The 11,108-nt window shown below is 54.4% G+C and overlaps 1 protein-coding gene across 3 annotated transcripts in view; it reads right to left on the bottom strand.

Annotated features, from left to right (window-relative positions):
• Positions 1-380: 380 nt before the first annotated feature.
• The window catches only part of LOC308561162 (solute carrier family 2, facilitated glucose transporter member 5-like), a 42,968-nt gene continuing 32,240 nt past the window's right edge, over positions 381-11,108 (bottom strand). For 2 of the 3 annotated variants that reach the window (XM_081145754.1, XM_081145751.1), the window contains 9 exons: positions 9,161-9,285; positions 5,306-5,458; positions 3,211-3,336; positions 2,941-3,128; positions 2,742-2,852; positions 2,080-2,181; positions 1,761-1,836; positions 1,253-1,380; positions 381-1,155 (listed from right to left, as the gene is read on the bottom strand). In XM_081145754.1, the coding sequence (XP_081001880.1) occupies positions 952-1,155; positions 1,253-1,380; positions 1,761-1,836; positions 2,080-2,181; positions 2,742-2,852; positions 2,941-3,128; positions 3,211-3,336; positions 5,306-5,458; positions 9,161-9,285 (1,213 nt within the window). In that variant the 3' untranslated portion in view covers positions 381-951. The remainder of the gene's footprint in view (positions 1,156-1,252; positions 1,381-1,760; positions 1,837-2,079; positions 2,182-2,741; positions 2,853-2,940; positions 3,129-3,210; positions 3,337-5,305; positions 5,459-9,160; positions 9,286-11,108) is intronic. The other variant, XM_081145752.1, reaches the window with a different exon arrangement.

Below are 11,108 nucleotides of genomic sequence, written 5' to 3'. Positions count from 1 at the left end.
CTCACGCACACAGGTCTCTGCAAAACCCCTAGCTCTGCTGTATTTGTGGGGGGCCCTCCCTCCTCCCTCCTTCTCTCCCCGTCTCACCTTTAGGACACCTCGGTGTTCACCATGCACCTAAGATATGCAGAGGTTTCTCCAACCTCAAATTTAAAAACTCACAACTTTGCAACCGCTTTGTTTCTCATTTCTCCCCTTCTTTCAGAAGATATTGCCCGAGTGCCTCTCCATGCCTGCTCCAGGCGGTGGGGATTCTGGGATAAACAAAACTGGCCAAACCCTCCTCAAGGGGCTGACACTCCGATGCAGCCAAACTGCTTGAAGCAGCAGGGGAATGCCCCTCCCCCCCTTCACCTGCTCGCAGAAATGAAGCACATCTTGGTGAAAAATGATCACATTTGTTTTATTGAGTATACAATTCCATTGTCCTCTAACTATAATTTAGGATTAATAATCCCTGACTTGGTTAAGGTCTCCATAGGGACCTGCTTCCCACCTTCCTGGACATCATTACTTGTGACCTCACACTTTCCAAGGGTGGTGATCCTGGAGATGAGTCTTACAAGAGGATGAGTTCTGCTCTGAACGCATGCCCGTGGCCCCCAGGAGACCCGAGGGATTGGAGAAAGGTTTGTTTCTCTGGCCAAATTTGATTCCTTCTATCTCACAACCATAGCAATGCTTTTTGTTGTAAGAGCTGGTGTTACGGGGCCACACAATGGCTGACCCAGCCATGGCTGAGGGACAGCTGCTCACTGTGACTCAGGCCTGGGGATGGGTGAGCCTGGAGAGACAGCCTGGCTTTAGGAACTGCACGGAAGCCCTTTGGGCAGTCCCTGCGGGGCCTGCATTCCACCCGGGACTTGTCCTAGTTCTGGATAGTTATAGTCAGGGAAAAACCCCAGGAAGGGAGCTCCACACAGACCCGCTCCACAGGCTCCTCCTCCTGAGCTAGTGCTCCAGAATGGGGGGCGGCAGTTCCTTCAGTTCCTCCTTCTCTGGGTGCACCTCTGACACCTTGTTCATCTTGGCGAAACTCTGATTGATCTCCATGAACGTCTTGCCCTTGGTCTCGGGGACAACCAGGGATATGTAGATGGTGGTGAGGAGACATATCACAGCAAAGATGATGAAGCTGTAGGCTTCGAGGCCCTCCTGCGGGAAGGGGAGCCAGGTTCATGTTGTTGAAGAGGTTTTCCCTTTCCTGCTTGAGGATGTTGCGAATCCAGGGCCCCCCCAGGGTCACACTTACTTGAATGAAGGGGAAGAGCAAGCCCACGGCGAAGTTGGAGAGCCAGTGGACACTGCCCCCCACCATGAAGGCAGACGAGCGGGAGGACTGCAGGAAGATCTCGGTGATCAGCAGCGAGGGGATGGGGCCTGGGGGAGGGAGAGGAAGGGCTGTGCTCGCCGAAGGCAGGGCCGGGCCACCGGGGCCTGGACCCCTGCTGCGTGCAGGGCGCCTCAGCCATGTGTGCAAGGTGGGAGCGGCGAGTCTCCGGGATTCCGGGTCCCATGCTATGATGTCCCTAAAGGGGCCCGTGACCACCTGTAAGGCGCTCAGTGCCAACCACACGGGGCAGCGCGCTCCAGCCGACACGGCCGCGCCTGTTTCCGCTCTAACTGCGCTCTGCCCCCGCCCGCCTGCAACAGGGAGACGGGCGTCCCCGGGGCCCCTCCAGGGAGCTCAGGCCGGAGTTTCTACGGCCGATGGTGCGGGAGGGGTACCACGGAAGCACAGGACCAGCTCGGGTACGTACTGGGCCCCAGGGCGTGTCCTATAACGTAGAGGATGACACAGGTGATGCTGAGGTAAGGCATCCAGGTTACTGTATTCTGTGGGGACAAAAGAGAGTTGGGTCGCACCCGGCAAAGCACAGACAACCCGGGACAGGGAATGCCGGGCATCTCGGTTCCCAGGGGCCAGCTGCTCCGCCTGGGTTGGGGAAGGATGGCACCCGGCTCCTCTTTCAACAGGCAGGGCCGCTGTTGCCACTGGAAGACGGGCGGGCGGCGGGCAGTGGGCCACGGGGGTGGGCGCGGGCCGCACACCGTCCACCCCGGCTCCACCCCCCTCACCTGCAGAACCAGGGCGGCCGTGAGCACGCAGCAGGCGGAGAAGCAGACGGAGAAGCCCAGGAGCAGCAGGACCCTCCTCCCCAAGAGCTCCACCACGAACACCTGGAGGGGAGGGGAGGGGAGGGGAGGGCCCGGAGGAGCAGGGAGGCTCAGAGCCCGAGCCCCACCGGACACCCCCGACCGAGCCGCCTTCGCAGGAAGCTCCTCGCCCGCCCCGCGCACCCCCTTCCGAAGGGCGGCTGCGAGGACAGCCCACGTGTTGTGTGCCCCCAAGGGTGTCCCCCGAATGGCCAGCGGCCACAGCACTGCTCAGTCCAGGGGTCCCATTTGCTCCTGTCGTGTGCCCTGGCACAGGCATTGGCCTCTGAGAAGCAGGAGCACCAGCTCACGCAGTGGAAGCTCTGGGCCTGGGGGCAGAGCCACCTCCATCTTCCAAGAGCCATAGGCCACCTCCCATAGGGGACAGGCTGTCATCTGAGCAGGGCCCAGAGGCTACATGCGAAGGGACCGAGGGTCATCTTGCCGCCTTAGATCTGGCTCCTTCCTCGGCCAGGATCCCCATTCTCGAGGTGCCCCCCATCCTTGGCAGCTGATGGGACTCAGCTCCCTGATCCCCATTCTCGAGGTGGCCCCCATCCTTGGCAGCTCCCCGGGACACTCACGGCCACCATGGTTATCACCACGTTGACAGCCCCCGTGCCGGCCGTCACATACTGGACGTCGTTCTCGCCCACGCCGGCGCTCCGGTAGATCTGGTCCGCGTAGTAGTAGATCTGGGAGACACCCCAGAGGCTGCTGGGCCTGCAGGCCACGGCCTGGCCCCCGCCCACCGCGCCGCCCCCGTCCCGGGCTGCCCCCTACCGCGTTCACCCCCGACAGCTGCTGGCCGCCCATGAGGACGATGACGGAGATGAGCTGCCACCGCAGGGACCTCATCTTGAACAGCTTCACCACGGAGATGAAGCCCGCAGCCTTCTCGGCCTCGGCCTCCTGCTCGATCTCCTCCATTTCAGCATCCACGCTGTCCCAGCCACGCAGCCTCTTCAGGGCTAAGGGAGGGGGCCCAGGCGTCGGAGGGTGGGCCACAGCCGCGGCCCAGGCCCTTCCGCTCCTCCCACAGGAGAGCCTCACCTTTCCTGGCAGCTTCGGGGTCTTTCTTCTGAACCAGCAGGTACCTGGGGCTCTCAGGAAAGAAGGGCAGCACCAGGAGCTGCAGGCCTGCCGGGATCCCGGTCACCCCCAGGAGGATCGGCCAGCCTGCAAGGAGCCAGCGTCTCCCATGAGAGGCCCCCCAGCCAAGAATCCTGCCTCTCGCCGCCTCCACCCCCACAGCACCCAGCTGGCCACTCTGGCCCATCACCCTGATTGGTTTTCTTCAGAGCTGGAACACAGGCTCTGCAGGGGCAGGGCCATCGTCATTCTCATCCCGTGTCCCCAGCACCTAGAATGGAGCTTAACAAACACTCTGCAAATACTTACAAAATGGGCAGTGATGAACCACCTACCAGGTGGACAAAATGAAAAATTCTGACCACCAAGTAGTACTGGCGAAAATGTGGGCAAATGGGAAGCAGCCACACTGTCATTGTGTGGACATGTGGCGTCTTTAGAGGACAGGTCGGCAGGAGTTGGTGATGCTGGACACCCTCCCAAGCTCTGACCCAGCAGTCTCGCTCAGGTGTATGCCTGGGCCACCAGGGCATGCAAGCTGGAATGGTCAGGGCAGCCCTGGTTAAGGAAGAAACCCAGGAGCAGTGCCAATGTCCACAGTGCTAGAATGGACACATAAACCGTGGCGTGGCTTGAAAAGCAAGGCTTGAAGGCGCCCAGAAAGGTGCCCATCTCGCCAATGCCATGCTGGGCATAATCATCTACCCGGTAGGCCCCACTGTAGGAAGTCCAGAAATGGAAAATAATCTTGGCAAAAGGTGGCGAAACTATAGGGCAGAGCAAAGATGAGATGGTCATTAATATTGACTCAGGCCTGGCCGGTGTGGCTCAGAAGTTGAGCATCGACCTAAAATTCAGGAGATCACGGTTCGATTCCCGGTCAGGGCACATGCCCAGGTTGAGGGCTCAGTCCCCAGTAGGGGGCGTGCAGGAGGCAGCCGATCAATGACTCTCATCATTGATGTTTCTCTCTCTCTCTCTCTCTCTCTCCCCCTTCCTGTCTCTGAAATCAATTTTTAAAAAAAGTTTTTTTTAATCCACTCAGTGCTTCTTTTGGGGTGGGAAGGCCATGACTGAGGGGCACACAGCAGGCTTCTGGGGGACTGGCACAGTTCCAGTTCCTGACCTGGGTGGGGGTCACACGGTGTTTGATGTCTATTTGACTAAATGTACACTTATGCATTACGCGTTCTTTCTACGCAGGCTTCATCTCACAGTAAAAACGGTTCAGTGAGTGAGTGAGGGGTTCGGGCTCCTAAGAGCTGTTAACGCCCCGGCTCACCCCCTCGTCTACTCGGGCTTGCAGCCAGCGATGACCGCACACAGGTGTGTGCTGCGTGCTCCTTTCTGGGCTCTTCATGTGTGAACCCACTTCTCCACCCCAGCAATGTCAGGAGGCAGGTACAGGACCAACCCCATTTTGCACATGGAAAAGCTGAGAGGCCTGAAGGTGCAGGTCTCTTGCCCAAGATCAGTTATTTAGGAACAAAACTGAGATTTGAACCCAGGCACGTGGAACCCTGGGCTACTCTGAGCCATGTGCTGTAAAGACTTTCTGTCAAACTTAAGGTGATGACCACCTGATGACCAGTGATTTACCACTGGCCCAGAGTCAGGGTCTGGGGGGCCCTGCGACTCCCCAGCTCACCCACAGGGGCCAGGCCAGTGGCGCTCTTTCCCGGTCTTTGGCATGGGATAACACACAGACCCCGGCAGTGGCGCTGCTGAGAGACTCAAGGGAAGTGGAGCCTGGAAGTCGCATGCACAGAGCCCGGTGTGCTGGTGGCCGTCACCACCATACCTAGGCCCTCATGTGGACAGCCACCACCAGGCCAAGAGAAAGCCAGATAGCGGCGCTTCCTGCTCACTCAAAGCCACCTCACCCATGTCCTAAGAGGGACTAGAAACTGTCAGCCAATCCGTCACCACCAATGTGTGGGGTCAGGGCAGGGTTGGGGTCCAGAGGGACAGCCAGCTGATTAGAGAGAAAAGACCAGCTCACAGAACGTCCAGCCGAGCAGAGGGAGGGTTGGGGGCCCTGAGGCGTTGGGCTTACCTTCCTTGGTTGCAAGGACATTCCGAAGGCCGAAGATCTGGGCCACGAGGATGCCGACAGTGATGAAGAGCTGGGGCACCACCCCCAGGGCCCCCCTCAGGTTCTTAGGGGCCAGCTCCCCTAAGTACATAGGGACAACGTTGGAAGACAGACCTGGGAGGAAGTGGAAACAGAAACATGATCAGGACACATCAGTGTGGCAGGGACAGGCTGTGTCTTCAACTGCATTTATACTTATTCGGCAATCACATTAGCTCGGCCGAAACTTTCTCAAAACTGCCGAAATGCCCTGGCCGGGTGGCTCAGTGGGTTGGAGCATCGCCCCATACACCAAACGGTTGCAGGCTTAATTCCCGGTCAGGGCACTTCCCCAGGTTCCAGGTTCTGTCCCCAGTCGGGGTGCGCGAGGGAAGCAACCGATGGGTGTTTCTCTCTCCCTTCTTCTGTCTCTAAAGATCAGTAAAAACATATTCTGGAGTGAGGATTAAAAAGAAAAACTACCAAAGCAAGCAAACACTTCTTTTAATTCTAGGTCCTTTAAACTTTGAGGAAGGAGAATAGTCTGACCAAAGAAGTTCATGGACAGGTGCCTTTTTTTCTTGACTGGTGTCACCTGGAGACATGAGCCATCCTGGCTTCAGGCCTTGCCCCCTAACTGGCTTGGTCTCAGAGAAGAAAAGCCCAGGGGTGGTCCAGACACTCTCTCCCCTCTTGCTCCTCGCAGGGAATCTATTAATGGAGGGTCAGGGTCCCCTACCCCACCCGCTTTACCTTCCAAGATAGTATATTACATAAGGAACAGATGCGCCGATACCTTCACAGTCGCCGAAGCCACTTTTATCAATCAGCATTCAAAACTGAAAGCTATACTGTGGGACAACCGCTGCCTGGGATTCAAGTAATGCCCAGACTACTTCTGAAGCCCTAATATTTAGACTTGTAATTTTTCCCATCTTGCTGATATCTGATCCCTTTAAGAACAGGCAGAGTTAATTTTATAGGCTCTGAAGTTTTTGTACATATATTATCCCATTTAACTCTGCTCAAAGGCCAGCGAAAGGCTGGGACTCTTGGCAGAAGGTCAGATGGGCTGTTACCAGTCCCCGTGTTGCACAGCTACTCATGAGTCCAGCCGAGGCTGGGAAAGACGTGGGCGTCTGAGAGCAAGGGTCCGGCCAAAGGGAGCCGGAGAGGAAACAGAGTCGGGGTGAGAGGAGGTCAGGGCTGCTGGTAACGGGACAGTATCTGATAACACTTGAGCTAGGAGGGAACTGAAGACCAAGTTTCCAAGCTTTGCAACTGTGCCCAAGGATATCACTGCTTAGTATCTGAAAAGAGACATCACGGTTCATTAGTACGGATTCTTTCTGATTTCCAGAGCAAAGAGGTGCAGTCTTTAGAGCAGCTCTTAGGTGTCTTGGGGGAGGGCACCCCGCAGGCCCAGTGCCCAAAAGTCTGGGGAGGGCTCCACGGTCACCACTCAGGCCCTGGTGGCCGCATCCAATGGCAAAGCCCTCTGACCTTGACTAAGAACAAAGCTGAAGAGTGAAACCTCAGGCGGTTGGAAAGAGATGGGATTCCCTTCACGTTGGTGGAAAACAATCTCTATTTTGTCTTAAAAATGACTCCAGGGGGCAACCCCAGCCAGGCTGTGCTGCAGCCAGAGCCAGAGAAAGTGGCATTTCAAGTTGACATTCCTTCAGCAAAACACTGGGTCAAACAGCTGCGAGGGGCCGCCACTCGGCTGGGAGCACCTGCAAGTCCGGGTCGCCTTTCTCTGTCACCCCGTGGCGGAGGCACCGCCCGCTTCATTTGCAGGGTGCCCGGGGAGCTTGACCTTACACTTCCCTGATGTGTTCAGGAGCGTGGGAAGAATTCACCACGAGTGGATTATGCTTCCGCTGCTGTTCTCCTAGTGTGACAGGAGGGCCCAGGGGGTTCCTGACACCTTTTCAGGGGCTCTGTGAGGTCAAAACTATCTCGGATAACCCTGAGGTGCTCTTTGCCTTTTCGTTTGGAGGTGACATGCCATGTGATGTCACAACCGGCAGAACACAGAGCAGGTCTGAGAGTTGGCATCCTCTACGGAGCCAGACATGAAGGAGATTTCCAAAAGTGGCAAGCAATACCCACCTTCCTCACTCATTTTTTTTTTGCTGTAGAAAACACAGTTATTTTTACAAAGACATGTAATGGGCTTATTATTGCTATTTTCAAATGAATCAATACGTTTCTTGGCTGCAACTTCTAATATGGTAAATACTGATCAATAGAACCCATGCGAGCAAAAACTCTTGGGAGCCCGCAATGATTTTAAGAGCGTAAAGGGGTCCTGAGGCCCAATAGTTTGAGAACTGCTGACTTAAAGTAATTCTTACTCAGGAGCAAAGGTTGGGGGGTTTTGGCTGCCATCTGTTATCTGTCAGAGCCGAATATTTGTCAGACCCAACTCTGAGTTGTTGGATGGTCAATGGGAGAGTGGCTGCACCTGCTCACTGCTGACAACTTTTAGAAATCATCAATTTTTTCATAAAGCTGAACCCCCACCCCCTGTGCCCCCCGCCGGGAAAAGTGAAGGTGGGCATGGCCAGGTGCCCTCAGGGCTCAGGCCAAGATGGCAGGGACCTGTCCAAGTGCCCTCTGGGGAAGCGAGTCCCAAGTGAGGTTTGCCAGGGGTGGTCCTTCTCTCCTTGAGATGCCCTCGTCCCCTGAGGAATCTTCTTTTCCTCTTTTTCTCCCAGCCCTGCAGTTTCTCACCATTTCCCCTAACGCCAGGCTCCCTGGCATCTCTCCTGCGGTCAGTTAACTTCAGCCAAGGGGTTTGCTGACACCTGGCCAAAGCATCTGTCCCTATCCTCGTGTTTGGAAGGAGAAACTGAGTTACTTGGCGATGCCAGGGCCGGGTGGAGCAGACAAGTGAGGTGCCCAGGGGGTAGCATTTCCAGGGCATTCATCCTCAGGTGCCCACCTGCAGGTGCCCAGCCCAGCAGCGGCGCCTCCTAACTCTACAGCCAGGCACCTCACTCACCTTGAGCGGCCTGGCAAATGCTGTCACAACAGATCCTGAGCCGAGGGAAGGCCACCGCAGGGCTCCACCCACCTCGGTCAGTCTGGAGCAATTGTAGGGGACTTTTCCATAACCACCCAGTAGGAAGAACAGCCTGGGCTGCTGAGCTCTGCAGGGTTTACAAGGGGAGAGACCTCAGGCCGGCCCTTGCCCTCCTCAGCAGGTGGGCGCTGAGGGCCCGAGGGAAATAGAAGCCCTGACAAGCCCTGTGCAGACTTTAAATTCCCCTGTGAAAGCGGAGAGGTTGCTATCATTGACTCCCGCCCATTAGAGGGATCCATACATTAGGTTGTTTCTCAAGCTTTTTTGACCATGACAGAAATGCATTTTACATTGCAACCCGGATCTCAAGTACATATGCAGACAAATAACTGAAACCAAAGTTTCAAAAGAAAATCCTTACCTTGACTGCATGTGACACAGTCTACTCTATTTAAAAGAAACAAAACATTGCTCACTAAACCAATGCCACCGTGACCCACTAACTGGTCCCGGCCTGCTTTTAGAAAACACAGAGATAAAGGATTGGAAGGACCCTCCAGAACCTAAGATTCTACGTTTCCGTCTTTCAAAGAACAGCTTTCTCGGCAGGAAACGTCACAGGGAAGATCTGCCTGCTGTCTGCACCCGAGACGGACACAGGGGCTCGAGCACGACTCACGACAGCCCAGAGGGACAGCTCGAGCGTCCGGCCTCAGAGGCCCCAGACTGGGGCAGACCCGGCGCCCGTGCTCCCTCCTCGGGACTGTTCTTCATCACAGCACGGTGACGACTGTCGCCCTGCTTACCTGCGCATATGCCCACCAACAGCCTGGACAAGATGATCATCTCGAATGACCGGGCAGCTTCGCTGCTTCCCATCAGGATCGCTGGCACAATTGAAAAGACGTTGTTCAGCAGCAAGGTCCCTTTCCTGCACAGGACAAAATGTCAACCAGTTTGGGCCTGGCTGCCCAGCTCGGTCAGTCGGAATGTTGTCCCGATGCAGGAAGGTGGCGGGTTTGATCCCCGGTCAGGGCACATACAAGAAGCAACCCGTGATGCATACGTAAGTGGGCCAGCAAATCGGTGCTTCTCTCTCCCCTCCCGTCTCTGTCTCTCCTTTCCCCTCTCGAAAATCAATAAATTTAAAAAACCACAGAAAACGAACAGTGTGGTCTAAGGAGTCGCTCATTCGTTTAAGAATGTTCACCAGGTGTGAACTTGCTGACAGCAGTAAGCAGTTTGCAGGAGTACAGTGCAAGGTTTTTGCAATCATAAACTAACATGATTCTGGTGTAATCTTTTTTTTTTTTTTAATATATCTTTATTGATTTCAGAGAGAGGAAAGGAGAGGGAGAGACAGACAGAAACATCAATGATGAGAGAGTCGTTGATCGAGCCCGCAACCCGGGCATGTGCCCTGACTGGGAATCGAACCCCGATCGCCTGGATCCCAGGTCGACGCTCAACCGCTGAGCCACGCCCGGCCGGGCTCTGGTGTAATCTTAAAACCCAAACTGAGTAAGAACATCAGGAGAAAAGCATGGGCCAACCTCACAGAGATGCAAAAGTCCTCGATGAAATAGTAGCAGACTGAATTCTCCAGCACATGTAAAACTCTTTCCATGTTAAGAACACATTATTTAAGGTTATACTGGGGAAAAGATAAGATTAGCAATTGAAACTGCAAAAGAAGTCAGTAAAACTTGATATCTATTATGGTTTTAAAAAAACAAGCTTAACAAACTATAGAGAGAACTTATAACGGTGATATCTCGTAAAAAACCTACGACAAACTACAAAACAATGCCAAACAGAATATTTTTTCAGGGATTTTCATAAACCGATTTAAAAATTAACACAGAAGAGTAAAGGGACATGACTAACTAAGATAAATTTAAGAACAATGGACTTTTTACATGGAAAAAAATTGGCTTTTTTTTTTGCCCTGGCTAGTTTGGCTCAGCGGTTAGTGGGTCGGCCTGCAGACCGAAGGGTCCTGGGTTCGATTCCCCATCAAGGGCACCTCCGTTGCAGGCTCGATCCCTGGCCCTGGTCGGGGCCCGGGTGTGAGGCAACCAATCAATGTTTCTCTTTTACATTTTCTCTCTCACTCTCCCTTCCTTTCTCTATAAAATCAATAAACATATCCTCAGGTGAAGATAAAATAAATAAAAATAAAGCAACAGGCTGAGAAGACATCTGTCTGCTATAACAGAGGACAGTGTGAAGGTGACTCGCACATGCTCAGAAATGAAATTTCCCGCCAGCTGTGTAATCCTGGGTTATTACAGCATCTCTCTGTGCCTCATTTCCCCATCTTTGAAAAGGGGGTGGGCTTTTGTAAGGATTAGAGGAATTAAAAACCCTACAAGCACTCAGATGGCACATAGGAAGCCATCAAAAAAGGTTAGTTGAACAAGCCACCGTCTGCTCCCTTTGTGGACCGAACCACAAGTCCCTCACTCAAAGAGAAGGGTCCTGCAGACCCGACTGATGTCCTGCTCCCAGGGGGCCCACAGGGAAAACTGTGAGTTCAATACCAACCTCCCAGGAAGACCTTGGGATCTTAGATCCCAAACCAGAGGCTATGTGTTCCTATTCTCAGGCTTTTTTTGAAAATACCAGAGATGGAACCAAAGTCTGGGTTCTGGCCTTGCTTTGACCCCTGAGCAAACTGGATCTGCGGCCAAGAACAGGAAGGTGATCCCACCCAGCCTCCCTGGGCTCACCCGGGGAGGGAGAGGTTGCCGG

The sequence above is a fragment of the Miniopterus schreibersii genome (genome assembly GCF_964146895.1).
Source record: "Miniopterus schreibersii genome assembly, chromosome: 8".
Lineage (NCBI taxonomy): Eukaryota > Metazoa > Chordata > Mammalia > Chiroptera > Miniopteridae > Miniopterus > Miniopterus schreibersii.
The sequence above is the reverse complement of the archived record's forward strand: the minus strand, read 5'-3'. Positions and strand labels throughout refer to the sequence as shown.